Source organism: Etheostoma cragini, chromosome 2 (assembly GCF_013103735.1).
Source record: "Etheostoma cragini isolate CJK2018 chromosome 2, CSU_Ecrag_1.0, whole genome shotgun sequence".
Lineage (NCBI taxonomy): Eukaryota > Metazoa > Chordata > Actinopteri > Perciformes > Percidae > Etheostoma > Etheostoma cragini.
Window position 1 is genome coordinate 8,419,223 of NC_048408.1, and position 21,796 is coordinate 8,441,018.

At 41.2% G+C, this 21,796-nt stretch overlaps 2 protein-coding genes and 1 long non-coding RNA gene across 4 annotated transcripts; 1 reads left to right on the top strand and 2 right to left on the bottom strand.

Moving 5' to 3' along the window:
• Positions 1 to 603: 603 nt before the first annotated feature.
• On the bottom strand, positions 604 to 10,088 carry LOC117953772. Its single transcript, XR_004658681.1, has 3 exons — positions 10,014 to 10,088; positions 2,620 to 2,629; positions 604 to 614 (listed from the first exon to the last, which is right to left on the bottom strand). It is a non-coding gene; the product is annotated as an uncharacterized LOC117953772 (long non-coding RNA).
• Positions 10,089 to 14,091: 4,003 nt separating this feature from the next.
• LOC117953647 (transcription factor jun-B-like) lies at positions 14,092 to 15,800 on the top strand. Of its 2 annotated transcripts, XM_034886900.1 has the most exons (2): positions 14,094 to 14,562; positions 14,829 to 15,800. In XM_034886900.1, exon 2 carries the CDS (start codon positions 14,867 to 14,869, stop codon positions 15,779 to 15,781), a length of 915 nt encoding a protein of 304 aa, XP_034742791.1. In that variant the 5' UTR covers positions 14,094 to 14,562; positions 14,829 to 14,866; the 3' UTR covers positions 15,782 to 15,800. The 2 variants fall into 2 exon arrangements, with proteins under 2 accessions (XP_034742782.1, XP_034742791.1); XM_034886891.1 differs by having other exon boundaries at positions 14,092 to 15,800.
• A 1,352-nt stretch (positions 15,801 to 17,152) lies between these two features.
• prdx2 (peroxiredoxin 2) lies at positions 17,153 to 20,784 on the bottom strand. The gene is made up of 6 exons (XM_034886949.1): positions 20,641 to 20,784; positions 19,549 to 19,669; positions 19,214 to 19,367; positions 18,295 to 18,417; positions 17,873 to 18,003; positions 17,153 to 17,536 (listed from the first exon to the last, which is right to left on the bottom strand). Exons 2-6 carry the CDS (start codon positions 19,649 to 19,651, stop codon positions 17,454 to 17,456), a joined length of 594 nt encoding a protein of 197 aa, XP_034742840.1. The 5' UTR covers positions 19,652 to 19,669; positions 20,641 to 20,784; the 3' UTR covers positions 17,153 to 17,453.
• Between the last annotated feature and the right edge of the window lie 1,012 nt (positions 20,785 to 21,796).

Consider the following 21,796-nt stretch of genomic DNA (forward strand, 5'->3'; position numbering starts at 1 on the left):
GGTGGTGGCCGGATTAGACGATCAGCCGGTACTGGATAACACAGGTGCAACCACCCCCCCTGCCCCACCTACAATCAGGGTAACTGTACTAGTCCCTCTTTTGTTGCATAACCTAAGAAGTATCCTAAGACCAGTAACCAAAGAACTGACTGTGTGTGTGTGTGTGTGTGACGGAATGAGGTACCTGAGTGTACACTTGGTGGCGATTACAGCGTGAGCACGTAGGCTACTTCCACAATGCCCATTCGTGACTGTTTCAGGAAGCACGGTAGGGGGGGGACGGGATGAGGAGGAGGGAGGGGCGAGCTAGCATCCGTTTTATTTGACAATACTTTGAACATCAAAAAGAAGTAACGTCACCCAATATCGCTTAGAGCACCTTTCAAATATGAGCTAAAGACACCTTTTTTATTTATTTATTCGTTGTCAAACATTAACGAGTCCTCATCCTAAGCTGTTCAAAATCTGAACGGCTTTCTACGTCACTAGTTGAGATGAGGTGGCTAAACGCAGAACATGCTAGCACTAGCATGCTAGCTCGTTCTCAATGGCAAAACACTGTACACACACTAGTTCACCATAATCTCCAAAAGAACTACTTCCATGTCCCTGTCCTGCAGGTATTCCACAAATGCACCCTCGTTTAGAAGAAGTCTCCCAGCTAATCCTGCCTTGTACTGACCAAAGTTAGAGAAACTCTAACTCTGAGTTATCTAGCTGATGTGATCTTACCTAGCTACTGGAACTGTGCGACTCCCATTAAAGATAGTAGAGAAGTGAGATGTCTCACTCTGTAGCTAAAACAGAGACCTAAACACACAGGGTGAAAACAGGATCTGGAGCAATGTGGTGTATTTTTAAAAATAAAACCATGTACAGTATACCTATTCTGGTACAACCTCAAAATACAATTATGAACATGAAAATGAGCATAATATGGGTGCTACCTAGCTGCAGATGTCATTTCAGCCACGAACATTTGACCGCCATCGGTTAGAGCTAAGAAGCCTGCTTTTATCTACTTCTGTCTAACATATAAGACTATTTTTTCAGTGATGGCTTTTCAGTGGTAAATCTGCCACTGTTATCATAGTAAATTCTAGAAGATAACAAGGGCTCAGTTGGCCGAGCGTCTGCAGAACAATGGTGCAATGTAATGTAATCATTGTTGTGTGTGCACCTATGTACTTCTGCAGTGGAAACAAGGGTTTTAAGTGTTGCCCCTAGGCAGAATTTTAACTACACTGCTTGTGCCGAGAATTCCTACATAAAAAACACCCTAAGGGTGAACACCATGCTCAGCTGAGCATGCATAATGCACACATGTACACAGGAGAAAAAAGAGATAGAGATCCAAATAGATGGATAGATAAAGACAGGAGATACAAGAAACAAAAGATGGCTGTTTTATAAAGAAAAGCTCAAAGCCAAGCAGAGATCTTTTCACACATCGCCTCATGGTTCCTATCATACCCATCTGATTGAGTGATAACACCCTGCACCTCATTTCTGGGCACCAGACTCCACCAGTAATACCAGACAGCTGGGAGACAGAAAAAGCAAAAGTGCAGTTTAACCGTTTCACTGCCAGACAGAATTGAGTCGGTTGTGGTTGTCTGACTAAAAGCTTTCTTTCTCAGTCTCTATAAATTAGTGGTTTTATGAGTATTGATGAAAGTGTCACTAGACCTCTCCCAGTAACGCCTGTGTCTACCACTACCTGACAGATCACTGAACACTACAAGGAGGAGTCTCTGTGTACTACCTATGATTACTAATGGCTGGTGTGCAAGATCTCCACCTGACTGAAATGAAGCCAAATTTTATGATAAAAATGATAAAAAACACATCTAGTTTATCACTACTAGTACTCACTACTTCTGGATTTCAGTGTATGTGCAGAGGGGACGTTTTTTTTTTTTTAGAACATATGACTACAAATGAGTGTGCGCTTTCCCCCTGTTGTGTTTCTCTTTCCCCTTTGCTCTCATGGGAATGTAAGGGGAGTAAACATAAGGGGTGGAACTCATATTTGCAAATGCTGTGATAAAAAAAGATGAGGGCAGTGATCAAATTAATTCGTTGGTCTTAAATCTAAAAACAAATGTGAATAAAACACAAGTGAATTGATGAATCAGCCTTTAAATACAATGTTGAACTAGAATTAGAATTAAAAAACAGGCTTGATTTGATGAGAAAATCTGGTTACACTTTATTTGAGGGGGTGTGCATAAGACTGACATCACATGATGTCACATGATGACATGACACCTATCATGAAACTCTTTTTGATTGTTCATGACTGTTGCATGCAACATGACTGTTTTAGATCTTAGTGTTATGACAACTGGACGTTGCAGTTTTTTTTTTCGATTGCTTAAGCAATATTTTGAAAAAAGGGACCGGTTTTTCAAAACACTACAAACAATTAGCACAACCACACACCCAGTTAGCAGAACACTTTAGCCACTTTGCAAAATGAAGCAAAAACACATATACTAATTTATAAAAAAAAAACATATATGAAACACACAAATTTCATATTATTTAATTCAGTACAATTACAGTTAAAAAAACAACAACAAGCAAACAAAAAAGATCTGAAAAAAATGAAAATACAATACAGAAACTACTTGAATTACCTGCTGCATTGTAGTCGAACCTGATTGGTGTGTCTACAATTAAGCAATCATGTGTTTGCGCACGTGACGGCTGTGTTCCACAGATTGGCTCATAGGTGTGATCATTGCAAAGAAGTAACATCATGATATACTTCTGTGTCTAATGTATACAAGTGTGTATTGTATTGCAAAAAGTGTGAAGCTGACTTTGTGCTTATAGTGGGGCACATCTGGGCCAGTGTTCTGCTCCTTGAGTTTAAGGTTTTTAGTGGACTAATACTTTTGACTTCAGTGTGTAAGCAATTGCCAAAAACTGTAACAAAGACACCAATCTGTGTCTAGACTACTTGACTTTAAGCAAGACAATATAACCTGTCAATGTCTTTGTTATGGCAACTTGACATCAACCTAGACAACATAACCTGTCATATATATGTCATGGTGGGCGCCTGGGTAGCTCACCTGGTAGAGCAGGCGCCCCTATAGAGAGGTTTACTCATCAACGCAGTGGCTGCAGGTTTGACCCACCCTGCGAGCCTTTGCTGCATGTCATTTCCCCTGGCTCTACTCTTTCATGTTTTGAGCTGTCCGATATAAAACAAGGCCTAAAATGCCCACGAAATAATGATCAAACTTTAAGAAACTATTTATGTTTGAGAATATTTGTTAACATTACATTAAACTGCCATTAAGTGGTTGGTTTCTATATTGGCTGTCATGAGACCATTATAATTGTCAAATGTCATGAATACTTCCACTACCAAGATGGTTTTCTTTCTGGGTATGGTTCTTTACACTGTGTCGGCTAATTGGACAGCTGTACAGCTAACTGAGCTAACTAGCTAACAGCAGCAAACTATAGTTAGCGGTTACTTTAGCAACAAGTAACGTTTGCCAAGTTGTCATAACAAAGACTTCGGCAGGTTATATTGCCTTGCTTAATGTCAAGTTGTCATGCAGATTGTTGTCTTCGTTAATATCAAGTTGTCATAACAACACAAACATCTCAAAAAATGCTAACTTAGCAGTAAAAGTGTCATAATTATAATAAAAACAGTAATGAACATTCACAAAGATTGCTTTGTGTAATTGAGAGGTATTAGGTCATAGTTGTGACGGTGTCATGCCAGTCTCATCAAATACAGTGTTACCGAAAATCTTTGCCGTGATATTTGCATTGTTGTTGAAGAAGGATGCACTTGTGTCTAATTATAGTCTCACATTATCAGACTTATCATTATGTAAGTTAAGCAAGTAGGGTATGTAAATAACTCAAAGTTGACTTATGGTTTCACACGGGACAGGAACAGCGGCCTCCTGGGCATAAATCCTGTGTTTGTTTGAGGCCTCCATCCAGACCTCCTCCCTACCCAGACTTTCGCTGACTTTGATTAGAAATGTATTTGTGATACGTCAAAGACAATCAGGAACACAATATGTTTCCCTTGAAAATGAATTGAGAATTGTGTTTAGTTGTATGGGAACGTAGTTTGTTCCACTACAGTAAATCTAAAGTTAGCTAAAACTAGCCACCATATGCTACTGGCCATACCAGACCAAGTGAGACTATAGCAGCAAAAACCCTGATTGTGCTAAACTAAGAAAAGCTGCATTGGATTGCTTAGCCTATTTGTAAGAGGAAACAAGATTAGATTTAAATCTAAGACCTTTTTAGAAGCAGCTTAAGTTATACTTTCATCAAGAGTCAATGGTTCATAAAAGATTAAAGAGAAACTATATTTTAACATGTTCCAATTTCACTCCTCAACAGACCACAGTGGAATCTACAAAAACTTAAAACGTGCAAAAAGAAAATGTCCCATGTGAGTGTATTTGTGAGTGTACACATATGTGTCATGAAAAAGGAGAATGAGAAAGTACAGGTGACAGAAGTGAGTCTGGTGTTTATAACAAGTGGCTGTGGTTTGTTGTTGTCATGAAACGGAGTGGTTTATATTTAATGTGGCTTGCTTATAAGTGTAATTTGTAATGTGGCAATAAGCATATCTTTCCCTTTTGCATTGTGCTTTTAACAGCGGCCCATGTGTAGTAGGCCAACACTACCACTGACAGTTAACCTTTACACATATATTGCACCCAAAGGTCTGTAGGCTGTAATATGATGGTGACTAACTTTTCAGGAAATTCTTTTAAGATCATAGAGTCGTAAGATAAAAACATCTCAGCAGAAAAGGAACACACAGAAAACACACACACTTCAGTACAAGGACTTGAAAGCAGCAGATACAGTAAATGATGGATTTATCTGAGCCCACGCATAGCTTTAAGTGGAGATGTTCAATGCAATGTACTGTAGATATAAACATGAATTTCTTTTGACCGCCTTTGTACTTGCTCACTTGGCTTTCTGAGTATGAGAACAACTATCCTTTGACAGGAATGTATGTGTGTGTGTGTGTGTGTGTGCGCGCGCGTGCGTGCGTGCGTGCGTGCGTGCGTGCGTGCGTGCTTGTGTGTGTGACCGCGTTTGTACTCGCTCACTTCGCTTTCTGAGTATGAGAACAACTATCTTTTGACAGGAATGTGTGTTTGTGTGATTGTGCTTGTGTGTGTGTGTATCTGTGTTTGTGTGTGTGTGTGTGTGTGAACCCAAGATGCTAAACCACTTCTGGTAAATAAAATAGAAGTGGGCTTAGCTTGCTGCTGTCGTCTCCACATTGCCGTGAAACAGACAGTAAATAATGAGGTTGAATGAAACGCTTCTGACTGCTGACTTCAGAGGAAGGTTTGAGGGTCTAAAATGACTAATTAAAAGAGTAGGTTAGCATGTATTATGACTGTAATTCCTCTCACAGGATGAAAATTTGATTATGAGATCAATATTATGTTGGTTTTGTGCTATGTGCTTAATATTATTGCAGTGTTTGTGATGTGTTAGGGACTAGCCTCATATATCTACATCATCATTCATCTAGAGTCTGAGGACATTTTTAGCTTTTGAAGTATTACCAGACCATAAAAACTGGGACAGCGTGGGCATCCTAACCTTACTGCGTTAGCAGAATGTACATCACTCTGAGTACAGTGGGATGTACTCACTGTTATAATGAATGAATGGGTGAGAAACTGACTTTAAAGAACTCCTCTGTGGTTTGGAGTGGCTCACCTACATAAATCCCCAAGCACTCTATGTGCTCTTCTTCTACAAGATATAGACATTCATGATAATACATGTTTTGGGTAGCCGTATAATGGTATTCACTTCTGCTCATGTCTCTCTGCTTTATTTCCAGGAAGCAATGGTGTCTCAGGCGTCTTCTCAGTTTCAGCCCAACTTTGTCCGAATGATCTCACCAATAACCACGCAATTAGATGCACTGTCCTTACCATCTACTTAGTGTCTCTTTGACAAACCTTTCTCATAATGCAGGTGCTCCTGATTGATGGCAGGGATGCAGCAGCCGACACGCAGACAACCAAAAACAAAGAAGTGACAGATTTAAATACACAAGGCACACAAATTAATGTGGCAGACTGGTATATGAGTAGGCTACTGATATCTACATTACAGTTTTTCTCAATTGCTAAAACACTAAAAAAAACACTGGCTGAACAAAGTTCTCAGCTGCCTGAACTCATTTGAGCCAAATGTGCAGTCTGTTGTCAGTAAGTTAAACCATTTCACGTGGTAAAACACAATTTGCAGATCTCACGTAGACTTTTCAGCAAACCTCTAAACACATTCTCATTCTTAAAACACATTCTGCACTCTAATGCACATCCCATCCATACTGGTAAACACAAGGGGCAACAATCAAATACAAATAGAGAACAAATGTCATTGACTGAACACAACCACTCAAAATTGATGTAATTTGTTTCAAATGTTGTAAAACAACCAATATAAGCCAGTTCAGAGAGCAAACAGGTTGCCTCAGGAGGGAAAATATTGCTTGTGATGTCGACAAAGTGCTCTGGCCTAATCCAGCCCAAAGACAAGAAGAAGCCCACTCCTTCATTTTTTGTCCCTTTTACAGTAGCATTGTATAATGTAGTACAGTGCCTTGTAGGCAGTCTACTGTAAAATGAACAAATTGCTTTCCATTTGTCACAGTACTGACTGCTCAATAGATTTTGACTGGTTGCAGGTTCATATCAACAAAGAACAAGAATGAAAGTATCACAGAGACAAAGGACAAGTTTGTGAGATGCAGGGTACAGTACTGTAACAATAGGGGAACAAGGAGGAGGAGAAACAAAAAGATTGCTGAAGCAAAGCAGAGTAGTAATTTCTGATCAATTTTGAGCTACTATGATAGAACGTGTTTTTGTTCGTCAAACGACAATGATGGAAAAATATGTAATTTGTTTTGAAATTACAAATGTACTTCTCTCTGAGAACTAGGTATACGTTTTGAACAACGGGTTTTCTATGTTTTGGGTGTATTGTTCACCGACTGCTTGGTAGTGTATTTCATTTCATCACTTTGTTTATTATTTGAGAGGAGTGTTTAATTTGGAACATAGGTAAAACTGTTTTGAGGCAAACATTTAATTTTGCGAGAGGAGTCAGAGGTTTTGTAAATAGTGCTAAAAGAGGAGGTTTTGTGTTTAAAGTTTTCAGAAAATAGAGAAAGGTTTCAGATATTGTGTTTTAGTAATTGAGAAAAACTGTGTGAATGAATACTGAATGTAGAAAGAGAATGGGGAGGTAAACTGGAGAGAGACAGAAGAGTTCTTGGAAATCTGTTTTCTTGAGTTTGTTGTTTGGGTTAAAAACTACTCCCACTACAAAAACCGCCCACTGAACCAATTTTTTTTTCTATATCAGTAACATAATCTCCAATTAGCAACACGGTATCTGCACTGAAAGATAAACAAAGCTACCATCTCTCATTTAAATTACCTGCTGGGAAAATTGTGTAGGCTGAGAGGCTCTCACCTCAAACCAAAACCACAGCTTCTCATTTGACATGTTGAGAGTAAATAAGCCAAGTCATTTACCAGCTACTGTTATTAATCTGCCCTGATGTCCTATGAGCTCCTTTTCTCACAGGTCAGTCCATATTTCCTCTCCCTCTTTATTTTCACAGGAGAAAGTTGTTCAGTAGAGAGGAAATGCCAAGTAGGAGGGAGAGACATAGACAGTAGGTGAGACTTCACAGATAATTCCATGGCCATCAGCTCTGATTTGAGTGGTAATGAAAACCCAAAACTTTAATTCAGCATTGCATTCTTAAAGCATTGTCAGACCCATGACCGTTCGCTGCACATCTTTCCCCTCTCTCTTGCCCCCGATTTTTTTGTGTCACTATCCAATAATTTAAACTGTCACTCTTATAAAAAGTCAACTTTCCGTTTTTACACTTCGATTTTGTATGGATTAAATCAAGATATGATGTGCAAATTTGTAAGCTTTGGAGGTATTACTAAGTGTCTTTTTAAACCTTTCGATGGTGCCAGGCTAGGTGTTTCTCCCTGTTTCCAGTCCTTATGCTGAGCTAACCTGAGATATGAGTGCGGTATTGATCTTCTCTTTCAACTATTTCTTTAAGAGTGTGTGTAAGAGACAAGAGAGTGACTCAGACTTTGAGTGACGGTTGTTTAATGATCATGTGCTTTCATGTTAGCAGACATTAAGCTTTCACTTGTTAAATAATGATATAGAATATTATGAAGAAATTTCTATAACAACCCAACACACTTCAAACGATTACTACATTGCGAATGACATCACAAAGCATGTGCAGCCCCTAATGCGAGATTTCTGCTGATCCTGTGCGTCCGTTAGCATGCTTCCTGACCTGGACCTTTTCAAGGCTGCCGTTGCCACACTGGAACCACAGCTGGCCCATTACTGGCCCACTATTGAGGAAATGAAAATGTGGTGTACCCAAATCTTCCACACCCTGGCCTTTTGCCACTTTACATTCACTTCTCCTATTTTCTTACAAAGAGGAACTCTCAGCCAGCGTCAGCCAGAGGAATCAAACATCCGCAATACATCTCCTCCCAGATCCACCAGTTTAAAATAAATATGAATCCAGTTGTCCCCTACAGTATGTGCGGCTAATTGAAGTGTAAAGCAAGTACAGAAAGGCCCAGATGGCACTATGCTGTCCAATTAGACATATTATTTTGTATGTGTTGCAGCAGGATTAAGGAACAATTACTGGCCCAATTTCTTCTATGCTGGAAGGCTGTATCGTGGGGCAAGGCAGAACGCATTAAAGGAGTGGATCTGAATGTAGTTTATAATAATATGGGCTTATGTGCACATTAGATTTTGTCACAGCGCTGTGAACATTCTTTTAGTCACTTACAGTATATCAGCCCTCATAGTTTAACAGCAAATATATGATGTGACTTGTTTGGCGAGCTAACAGAAAAGGGAGTGTTCTGTCACTTAACTATTGGCTAATGTACAGTTTTAGCAAATACAATAAAATAAAACATGGTGAATTGGATGGATTGACAAGGAATTTAATACAGATATTCGTGGACCCCAGAGGATGAATCCTGATAACTTTGGTGATCCCCTGACTTTTCATCTAGTGCCACAAGCAGGTCTGTTTTATAACCAAATACCAGCAAAACTAACAACATTCCCATCAGCCTCAACTGTGCTCTGTGTTATAATAATAATATATACTTTATTATTTTCCTCATGGGGAATTTACAATGTTTTCACTCTGTTGTTATTACATACATTACACACATGCCTGAATTAAACACATGCTCAGTACCTATACATGCACTAAATGGAGAGATGTCAGAGTGGGGGGCTGCCCGTGGAAAGACACCCCGAGCAGTCGGGGGTTTGGTGCCGTACTCAAGAGCACCTTGGCAGTGCCCAGGAGATTAATTGGCACCTCCCCAGCTACCAGTCCACCACCAGACTTTGGGCCGCATGCGGACTTGAGCTAGCAACCCTCTGGTTCCCAACCCAACCCAAAAGGGGATCGGCCAGGAACTCAGTGCCGTCTTTTATAAGTAGGATCTGTGGCGTTGTATTATGTTTTTTTACCTCTAAGATGAGTCTCGTCATCCGTAGTGTTGTAGAGGAGACGTATAACACATCGTGGCTAGTGCTAACCTAAGATGGTGAACACGGATAACATCATCCCTGTTTAGCGTTGTCTTTGTGAGCATGCTGCCAGGCTAACATCAGCCTTTAGCTCAAAAGCACTGCGGTGCACAAATGCAGCCTTGAAGAGTCACTTACTGTAGCCTCCTGCACACTGCCTGCGCGGTGTGAGCGTGGCGTTTCTGTTGCGTGTCAGTTGCATGGCGGCTGTGTGGGCTTTTCTAAGTCTTTGCACACCAGAAACGTGTCTGACGCACCGCTGCTGCTGCTAGCCTTGTCTGTGCACATGTATGATTCCCATTGATGAAATGAAATAATAGCAGTAGTAGCACCTAATATAAAACGAAATATTCTGTAGCCTATTTTGCCGTCTATTCTGCCAACGTTGTCTTTGCTGTTATCAAATCAGCATATATTTAACAAATATATGTTAAACATGAAATTGACTACTGCTTGAGTGCAGTACATTTTCACAACTCTCTCCCCATATGTCATTTTAGCAATTGGAAACATACATACGTACATGTGTACAGACAAGGCTAGCAGTAGCATCAGCGCCGCATCAGACACACTTCTGGTGTGCAATAACAAAGAAAATGCCACGCAGACGCCACAAAAAGGACACGCAACACAAACGCCATGCAGGCAGTGTGCATGAGGCCTAAGTCTGGTTGCTAGAAATGATCAGAACAAGACAAAGGACGCCACGATCTCCAGTAGACTAAAATATATCAAAACAATACAGCTAGCCTTTGCACTCCTTTTCAAACAAACAAGGCACCAATGAGCTAGCTCAATTATTAAACCAAATGGGCATGTTAAATCAGATTAGACCTAATTAAACCCCCACTTCCTGCTGTTTGCCTTTTAGAGACTGGCAGAGTGACAAGGAGTTTAAGCATCCATGTAGATGGAGGGGAAGTGGTAAGGACAGCTCCATATGCGTTACGTCAGCCCGAGGGGACAGCTGGGCCCGACTGTCTTTTCCTGCCACACTCATTTGGCCCCAGCAATCATCCTGTCTTGTGCTAAAGGTCTCTCGTTGCTACAAGGCTCCTTGGCACTATCTGGGGGTTACAGACAAAGAATATGCTGATTAAACATGCCTTCATTAAAGCGATTACATGCACAAGGCGGTTCATTTTCCCACGGGCAGCCAAATAACGATGAGGGGGAAGAAGACGAAAAAGGCTTTTGGTGCAGGGACGGGGTTCGGTTCATGGAAGAGAAGAGGGGATGAAAAAGAAATTGACAATGCTTGTTAGCGTTAATTTAAGTGACCCACACACTCTTAAAGGACAGACAAACAGTCTACTGATTTAAGATGCTGTGTGAGGGAGTGAGCTGTCCTCTCCTTGCGGGGACAGACAGTTTTTTGCCCTGATGAACACTCTTACCTGACTCACCACACCTACAGGCCACTTCCAGGTCATCGAGCTTCCAACTTGGAAGACCTTGCCAAAGACGCAGTAGGGACGTTACTTCTGGTTCATTTAATGAAGCCGGGCCAGTGTTTTAGTGCCAGAATGAGCGGCAGAGGTTGTGGTGAGAGGCGAGAGGGAAGAAAAGGAGTTAACGTTGTGATGAAGGCCAAATGAACATCAGCAGCTCTCAGGCGTTCTTCAGTTTGGTCCTTTTCTGACAAAAGTTTCGTATTTGAAGTGAGTCAAGGACAAACAAGATTTTTTACTGATAAGTGAATATTCATGAAAGCCAAATTAATTATTTTAGCTATTACAGACAACTTTAATTTTGTAAATCAAAACTCACAATTTCGATTAAACTCTCTTTAATTTACTGAAAACTCATCTTGATTTATAGAAAATTTCTTGTAGATTTTGCAATCCACGTCACTCTGCGGTTAAAAGATCTCTGTCAGCAGTCCTGGCTGGTTCCGCATCATTGACTTCTCAGTAAAACAAATATTTTGGAAGCATGATTCATGACTGAAAGACTATAGGTGTGTTGTTGACTTTCTTATAAATGACACACTTACACAATATGACAAATACACTAATTTCCTCCTATATCTCCCACAGTTCACTTCACCTGTCCTCGGTCTCTCTCCCGGGCACAGCCAGCAGTCACATACCCCAGTGATGTGCTTATGGTCAATGAAGAACAGAAAACGTGTCCTTTTATGGCGCAGCCACAGGCACCTTCTGTACCGCTGTGGGTGATTGCACCTATACGCGCCTCTGCTGCTTTCGTGTGTTTTTTTCTTTGTATTTCGGCATTACTCTATTGTCAACCTGAATCACACCAACGCTCAGAGATAGTGACAAAATTGCAGTATGAGGTGTTTGAACTGTGCTTGTGTGAATTCTGGTGGACAGCCGCATGTAATCATGTGCACGCAAGCAAGAAATTGTTCATAGCCTCGGAGCCAATAAGGGTCTCAAATGGGAAAGTCCCATGTAAATATTTCTAGTATGTGCGACTTTAGTTAAAAAAATTAAAACACTTTTTATATTGTCCAACAACAAAACAAAACAAAACAACAAAACAAATAAAGAAAAGCTGGCAGATTAGATAAAATATCTCTAAAAAGAATCTAACCAGAAGCACACATTTATCAAACCACATGCGATAAGAGGTCATGGTTGTTTGTGACTATTCAGTGACCTTTAGTAAAGTAGATGAGGTCACTCTGAAACTGGAACTGACCACTGAGTGATACTTCACTGTTTCCCTGAAACTACTTCAGTTTTCTGTGTCCCTTATCATTTCTTCTCACTGACAGTAGACCTGACCGGCACATCAGACCACTGTTTTACTTAAAGGAGCTCGGCCGACAGTTGGCCACACTGCAACCTTTAACTCCCATATACTGAGGACATGGCTTCACATGTTTTAAAAAGCTTCAAATGTCAACCTGTTCTTATTACTGGTATACAAGGGAAAACCCCTCAATTTAAAAAGAGGAGTTCATTGTATCAAATGAAACTGTTGAAATGCGTTTGACCTCTAAACATGGTCCCACCATATACACAGTGAAGGGGCACGCCCAGTTTACTCGTTATGGGGAGTACAGCTCAGCCTGTAAAAACAGCATAATCTTTCCTGTGGCTCTGCATGAAGCTTTGTTAAGTCTGAGAAAATAACCCAGCCAGGTGATGTCATCAGAATTGTCTAAGCATTCACTTCATGCCTGTGTACAAACTAGGTATGTGGAGTTTGCTAGAAGTGGACAATTTGGAGGCAGGGGTGGTCTAAATAAAGATTCTATTAAATTGCATTATGGGAAATGTAGCATACCGTGTTTCAGAAGCTTGACTCTCACTGGGGAATAAAATTCTTAACATCTCGGCTTCTGCGGGAGTGTTTTACTCTCATTGCGTTTCTGTGAAATTCCCATTTTCTTCAATGGTCTGGGTCACGACTTTATGGGAAGGAACTATTCCTTTAATTTAATTGACAAAATGACATGTTCAATTAAAAAAAAAATCTTATTCTCCCTAAAAAAAGACCAAGCTATAGATAAACAAAGGATGGGTAAGTTGCTGCCATACTGAGAAAAACAAACAAACACATGTATAACCTGAGGATAGGTTGGAAAGTCAAATCATACGATATGAACTTGTGTGGGTGCAAAGCCCTCTGGGAAGTGATTCAGAGGTCATTACCATATAGACAAGACAAAGACGTAACTTTATCAAACAGGTGTTTATTCCAGGGGACATTTTTTTACTCCCACGTAGCTCAAAGGCTCGGCCATTTGTTTACGCTCCCATAATTTTTACAGGAACTATTCAGTTCAGTGCACTTGAAACAGATAGTAATAATTTAAAAAAACACCAACCGGCTACAGCCGGGTCCAATTTGACATTAAGTCTATTACTTTAAATGGACACCTGCGGACCTGTGTGTTGCTCACCAAAACTGTGCGTTGTTTTTTTTTATATAGGCTATATAAAAAATATATATATATATATAGGCTAATAAAAAGTACTGTTTTGGTGAGCACCGCTGAAATCTGTTTCCATTGCTGAGTAGAATTAGGCTTCTGCTTATTTTAAATAATAATAATACTTTAAATATTGTTTTTATTACATGAGTAGACCTACAGTTCTGTCTAGTGCATATGGTCTGAGCATATGTCTTCCTTTGCCAGACACCTATTATGCTTCATGCATTTTTGAAGGCTTCACGCCCAAGAGTTGACGGCACCTACCCATCCTCCCTCTGCCTGCGGGGCGAAGGAGGGCTGCAGTGTGCCTCCTCCTCCTCCTCCTCCTCCTCCTCTTCCTCCTCCCACATCCCGGAGATCTGGAGGCGCGCCAGGATGGGATTGGCTTCCCGCTCCTGTCAGGGAGGAACTGGTGCGCCAGGATACCCAAATATGGACTGTCCGATATCAGTTTTGGATCGCATGACTCAGCAACAGACTATATATCCTTAGGACTGGTGCTGTTGACAACAAAAAAAGACAGTTGGAGTGTTCAGGTGTCCCTGTTGGCTACGCTTGGAAAAGGTTCATTGTGGGTTTTTTTTGTATGTCTTTGAGCTGTGAGACACACTTACACGGACTTGTTATAAATGGTAATGAGTGTGGATGCTCACTTGAGGTAGCCTATTTTACGTTTTTAGCTGGGTTGAGTCTCCCCCCCCACGCCGAATAGGCCTCATCTTGTTTACAGTCCTTGTTCCTGGCAACAACGTCATCAAGTGTTTGACAATCCCGGAGGCGGGGACCACAGAGGAAACAACCAATCAGCAGGCTGGTTGAAGCGCATGTGGAGCCGGATGATTTAAGTACAGCGGAGCAGGACGGCCGCCTGTTAGTAAAGAGGAAACAGAAGCGGAGCTCAGATACAGAGCAGAAAGACTCCTACACACGAGTGGAATCAAAACATCTGAATTAGTCACTGGACGCTTTGAATTCAACTAAAGGTACAAATCGACAACTTGGTACAGTACAGTTCCACTATTTTTGGAAGTTTTGCTCTGTTTTTAGCTTGGTCTTCAGTAGGCTATAATAGGCTAATACAGCGGGACTTTGTGCTGGAGATTGAATCAGTTGGGACACTAAAGCCTCGGTGTCCAATCAGCATCTTTGCAGCGCACTCTTGTATTTGACTGTCTGATTTGAAATATGTCCACAATAATGGAACAGCCTTTTTATGACGACTCGTTTCTCTCTGCTTATGGCCATCCAGGCGCAGCCCTGCCAGACTACAAGCTGCTAAAGCAGAATATGAACCTGAACTTCTCCGATACATATCGGAACTCAAACTTCAAGTCACAGCACCTGCGCGCCGAAAGTGATTTCTATTCGGCCGGGACGGCGGACGTGGGCTCACTAAAGCTCGCCTCTCCGGAACTGGAGCGACTGATCATCCAGAACAGCAACGGGGTCATCACTACAACACCGACACCTACCCAGTACCTTTTCAACCGCGGGATCACAGAGGAGCAGGAAGGCTTTGCTGACGGTTTTGTGAAAGCGCTGGACGACCTACACAAGATGAACCAGATGGCTCCTCCAAACGTATCCATCGGTGGCGTGGCCTGTGGCGTTCCCGGTGGTGTTGTCTGCTCGGCTCCGGCGTCGGTGTTCGGCTCATCCATGCAGTCAGAAGCGCTCGAATACACCACCCTGGGAAGCTGCGCCACGAACCCCAGTATGTCCTCTGCAGCTGGTGCCAGCTATCCCTCAACTACTATCAGCTACTTACCGCACCACCAGTACCACCAGCATCCCCAGGCCATTGCGCACGGATCTCACCATTTCCAGCACTCCCTGGCCAGTGCGGGCATCCACTCGCAGCGGTTCGGCGGATTGAAAGAGGAGCCTCAGACAGTCCCAGACATGCAGAGCAGCGACGGGTCTCCGCCAATGTCCCCCATCGATTTGGAGAATCAGGACCGGATGAAAGCGGAGCGCAAGAAACTGAGGAACCGGCTCGCAGCATCAAAGTGTCGAAGGCGCAAACTGGAGCGCATTTCTCGTCTGGAGGACAAGGTGAAAGTTCTGAAAACAGACAACGCCGGACTGTCAAACACGGCTTCTGTACTGCGGGAGCAGGTGGCCCAACTCAAACAGAAAGTCATGACACATGTGAGCAGTGGCTGCCAGCTCATGTTAGCGCCCAAAGTAAAGTCCTATTGAAGAAACAATGCACTTTTAAAAACACTGGACAATAACTGCACTGACAATGAACAATGTCTTTATACATTGTCCGAGAACTGGACCATTCTGGTTTCTGTGGCTGAAAGGGAAGCAGCAGAAACATTACAAGACTAAAACACTTAGGGCATTTTGAATAAGTTTTTAAAAAATGTCGTGATTCTTGGCTTTGCCTGTTTACATTCTACTTTAACTGCAATCTGTGATACCTTATGTAAGTTATTTGTGTTTGTCAGGTTGAGCCTGAGTTGTTTTTTTTTTTTTTTTACTTGTACAGTATATATTTAAGTAAATGAAAATATGAAACTAAGAAATGTGTGGTGTTTCTTACTGGGGTATCTGTATTTAAAAACTAAGGATTACTACAATTGTCGTTAACACAACCCCGCGGTTGTCAATGATCTCTTCTGGTCAGAAGTTCAGTTTGCAGCAGCCACAGTTGCTTGACGTACGAACGTCACAGCGTAGGATTGTTTCCCTATTGACGTATACGTCAATCCATATATGGTCAATTTGGCTTGCAAACGTCACACAACGAGAAGGTTTCCGGGAACTCCCTCCTACATTGCCAGTTAGAAAAGCTCTCCCCTTCACACCACAGTGTGTATCTGTGTGTTAACAAGTTTGTCAATGAGTGGTTTATTCGAGTTAAGGGAGTTTCCCATTCTGCTTTCAATTTCCCAAAACAAGTCGTGAGAACCCTAGTTTAAGGAAAATAGTTAAAAGTTCCACACACACGCAGAATAGATTTTCTGATGGTAGGTTAAAATTACAAGAATTAGTGTCAACAGCTGGCAGAAATGTTAGGTGACAAGTATGTAGTAGAATCCACACAACACTGAAACTACTAAATAACCAATGTTTAAACTGCCAAATCAAAACTATCTGGAGAGTGATACTTGTTTTCAGTAAAAGACTATTGTGCTTATGAAGGTGAATGAGTAAATGTCTTGTCAATACACTGGAAAGGATTTACCTTTAATTCCTTCAGGATACATCCTCACACTGAGAATGAGTTGGGACAGTCACGCGGGTCTGTTAACTCATTACCAACAACCCGATCTTACCCAATGAGCTACAATGCCAAGTTGTGTTGCGTCAAACACAATAACTCCAGCATTAACCAAGACTTCAGAGCCTTGTGACGTGATCAGATCATCAGCTGGGCACATGTCTGATACATCAAGTTAATCCCCAAAAATGTCTGTTGGCATAATACTTCTAAATTATAAAGCCACCAAATAGTAGGCACCAAGAACAGATTCAGGAAGAAGTAGGGCACCACCAAGAGGTCACATGTGGAATGACTCTAATTTACAGCAGCCTGCTGGGTTTGTCAAACAAGAAAAACTGTCACAAATTCTACGCTGGTTTAATAAAGATGGTAGCACTTTATTAAATTACAGCAAGGAAAACCATCAATATTTATTTGTGAAAAAGGGAACAAAACATCTATAGTTTCAGTGCTTGAGACTATGAGGTCGCCCCACAAATTGTACATTGGACGTACAAAGACAAAAGATTTATCTCATAACTTTCTGAACGTTGTAGGGTTTAATACATTAGATTGGACGCCATGAGATAATGCTTCACAGGGACACCTAATCTGAAGACAAGTGCTTCGGTTAGTTAATCAGGTAGAAGACCTTCACATTTACTGCTTGGAGAAGTAGTCTTTGCTCTTGGCGACGTCAGGGATGATGGTGTCACTGCCAGGTTTCCAGCCAGCAGGGCACACTGTGTGGGGGAGGGAGCGAGGACAAAGTTTACCACGAGGCATAACTAAGAGACATTGAACTTTGCATACCTTAAACACAAAGCACACGTAAGAAAACCCGGCAGGATAAACCAATACTGCAGCTCTATGTCCACACGCTAAACCCTTCAAGTCAGTTTACAGCTACAGGCAACCTCATTTAAAAATGTTCTAAATTGCATTAAGTAACAAATGACTGATTTTGAGTTTCCTGTACAGAGAGCTGTGTGTGTGTGTGTATTAAAAAATGGAAACTAGGCATGTAATATTGGAGTGCAAGGGTTATATTAAACTGAAGCAAGGGGGATGTTACTCACCCTCTCCATGTTTGTCAGTGTGCTGGAAGGCCTGGACCAGGCGCAGAGTCTCATCCACAGAGCGACCCACAGGCAAGTCATTGATGGTGATCTGCCTCAAGATGCCCTTGTCGTCAATCACAAACAGACCCCTGAGAGGCACAAAGTAGGGTGAAAGTATTGCACAACAGACATTTATTTCCATTGGTAACATGGGTCCCAAGTGCAAGTAACTTACACAAGTACACATGGCATACTGGCCAAGGTGGATGTGTATGAGTTAATGGTCTCATTTAAGACACAAATAATATATCTCGTGTTCTGACTGCTTAAGTCATTGCCGTAGTCATGGAGCAGTTAGTGCTCCAGCTGCATAGTGGCTACTGGCCTTTTAAAACATTAAAAAATAAACGTATTCCAATCACAAAACCGGTCTGCCTAACCTGTATGCGATGCCGTCGTCCTCTTTCAGCACACCGTAGTCTCTGGAGATGGTCTTGGTGAGGTCTGCCACAAGGGGGATTTTCATGGTACCCAGACCTCCCTGCTTCCTTGGTGTGTTGATCCTGCAGGAGAAAAATAGAATATAAACCGCAAATCAAAAACCAATCCATAGGCCACCAACCTGACAAGACACTATTACTATTACATTCACTGAAAAAATGTAACTCCCATCACAAGAGAAACAATGTACTAAACCTAAAATTATGCAGGTGCAGTTAATAAAGCCCTATTCCTCATTTTTGTTATTCCCTTTTAGTTAGTGCAGTTTGATTCAGAGACCGTTACCTCAAAACTTATCAGGACTATGCAGAGAAGCACGGTGACGGGAGCTAAACTGATAAGCTGGGTGGGTGTTGCTCCAGAACCTTCTATTAACTGAGTCATTTGTAACTGCCAATTAGGAATGTCCTGATCTTAGTTATTTACCATTTCATGTCAACAGAATGCTGATCTAATAATTATATTTCCCTGGATATCATGGCTGCCCAGTGCACACAAATGTTAAACTAAGCCTGGATCAATAATTGTTTCAGCTTTCATTCAATAGATTCCTTGTGTTTTTAAGTGTCCAATAGGGTTCATGATTTTTTTCATGGACGCAATGATATTTTTAGAAAGACCCATGTTGTTTCTTTTTCTAAAAAACAGTAGTAGTTTAAGGCACAGTTCACCTGCAAAATAATGACTGGACTACAAGCAAAGAAAACTTTTGTTAAAGCAGCTCTGCTTAATCCATTTGCTGACACGTGTTGGCTGCGTGGATGTTATTTCAGAACAGTTGGCTGTTTCCCCTGCATACAATCACATGGATTAGAGACTCAAACTCCTGATTTCCTTTCAGTTAGCAGGAATTCTCACCATGCCAAGTGACTGAAGTGAGAGTCCACGGAGCAGCCGATAACCTCGCAGCCGATACGGCGGAACTCCTCTGCCCTGTCGCTGAAAGCCACGATCTCAGTGGGACACACAAATGTAAAGTCCAGGGGGTAGAAGAAGACAATGACATACTTCCCTGAAAGGCACAGAAGGAAAAGATGAATTCTGATCAACCCATTTTAGATTTAAAATCTAGAAGTAATCAATAGTGAAGAAAAATGGGATTAAATATACTGCAAATACAAAGTTTTTGAGAAGAGTAAACGCCACAAGAGCTAGTTAAATGTGCAAATACTTGTGAAATACCACTAAGTTACCTTTGTAGTCTGAGAGCTGGATGTCCTTGAACTGTCCATCCACTACAGCTGTGGCTTTGAAGTTTGGGGCAGGCTTGCCAATCTGAGCATTTCCAGAGGACATGGTGGTTATGGGGAATGGCTGAGGAACAGATGGCAGATACAATTACTCAAATACCTTCATAGATCAATTCACCAGGGAGGAGCTCAGATAGTAGCAACATAATCAAAAAGCCTAAATAAACATTACCCTTAACCTAAATAGACCAAGTGCCCAAGGCTTAACCAGACACCCAAGTTTGGCAGTTCCTTGATATTTGGTGCACAGCTCTAAGGCATTTTCAGTTTGGAAAACCACGAAAAGTCACATGCAAGTCATGCTCAGGCTGCAGGGAACAACAGCCTCTTACGAAGCTTACATAACCATGATAAGCACAAAGCGATGAGGATAATTATTTGATATACGCTTTATAAGACGCGTGCACATGCAAAAAAAATGTTAATCAAGTTTTATCCTTTGCAGTTGTTTAGTAATGCAGGATGACTTTACACACTAAACATAGTATTGATCCAACCAGGCCTTCACAACAGCCATGAGGTACTAATTCCTTTAGTAGCTACAGTTTAATGGTAACTGAAACAAAGGTTACAACGAGTGCCTATGACTAAATAATTTGACTACCCTTGTCATAATTCAATTCTAGACAAAAAGCAATCCCTTTTCCTCTTCAATGCTTTATACACATATACGCCAATAGCAGACTTTGCTTGGTCTAAGTTCATCGCAATAGGTCAAAGCTTAACAATTAAAAATAATGTGTCGAATGACGTGGTGGTAACTAACTTTAATGTTGAACAAAGCGAATGGGAACTGACCGGTCTCCCCTGCAAGCTGCCGTACAGGGACAAAGACCGAGTCAGAAACGGGCCCACATACTTAAGAAGGAGGGGAGCCACTGAACCGCACTGCCTTGTTAGCTCAACGTTAGCATGATGTAGTAACGTGAAACCGCTTTTTTCTCTCTCTCAGTTCCAGGCCAAACAGGTGCTGTGCAGACACAATAGGAACTTTTAACAGTAACTAGTCCAACAAATGCACAATTTCCGACTCACCTGTCTTTATGTAAAGCCGAGTAGAAGTTGGCAGAACGGAGGTCTGTTGCTGGCAGGAGGAGAGCACTCAAAGGAGGGACGGTTGAGTGCAAGAAGTAGGCGGGGCCAGCCGTGGCCTCCGGAAGTGAAATTACGATTTTCAAACTAAAGGCTAATAGGGTATCTGTGTGCAGGTGAATCATATTGCTGTTTTTGATCATATTTGAATTGCGTACATTAACTTCAAACATAACTTGGGATATTAAATTCCATACACCTGGAAGCGGTGAAAAGCAGTTAGTGTAAGAAATACACTGACATTGTACTAAAGAGGAACACCACCGAAATTAAGAAGTTCAATATGTTATTTCCATGGAACAGGTAAGTTCAATGAATATTATGGAACATGAGCTACTCTCTCTCTCTCAAAAGCCACAAACCAGTGAAGCAATTGATGATAAAAGTCTGCTCGGCATACAATGAATGGGAGTCTGATTTTGTGGGCACGTGTGTTATGATAAAACACTCTTTTCATTCTGAACAAACCACTCATCGGTTTTCCCACAATCCATGTGTGAACGCAGAAAAAATATTCAAATGCATCAAAAACATGTATCAACTTCTGGCAGCACCTAAAGTATCCCAATTACAAAATGTCAATTCCTTGTTTTCTGTCATCTTTTTTTCTTTGAGGTCAAAGGTCATAGTTGTGACAGTATGCATCCATTTTGTGTTTTGGGACAGTTTTATGTTGGACACATAGACACTTTTTGTTGTTGGTACAATGGCAATTACCTCAAGTCCCACTATTGATGTCTTTTCAGAATCTGGCGCAACCAGTATGAGTGCTTATCGATTCATTTAGCTAACCTTTTCTATGCAAGCTGCAGGGTTGGTTGAGTAGTTTTCCTTTAAACTTTATGAAACTCATCATTAAATGGGCGTCATCGTAGTTTGTTGTATATCTCTAACAAGGCCTGATAATGACTTTTTTTTAACAAACATTTGTACATTTTGAATGAGATTTATTACTAGTAATATTTTGTTTAATAGTGCAATGGTTTTTTAATCCCTTTGTCTTTTGGATTTTGAAAGCTGTTTCAATAATAAATGCATAACATCCTCTTCTAAAACAATTAGCTTTTCCTTTGTTCTTTCCTCAACCCCTCCTTTCCTG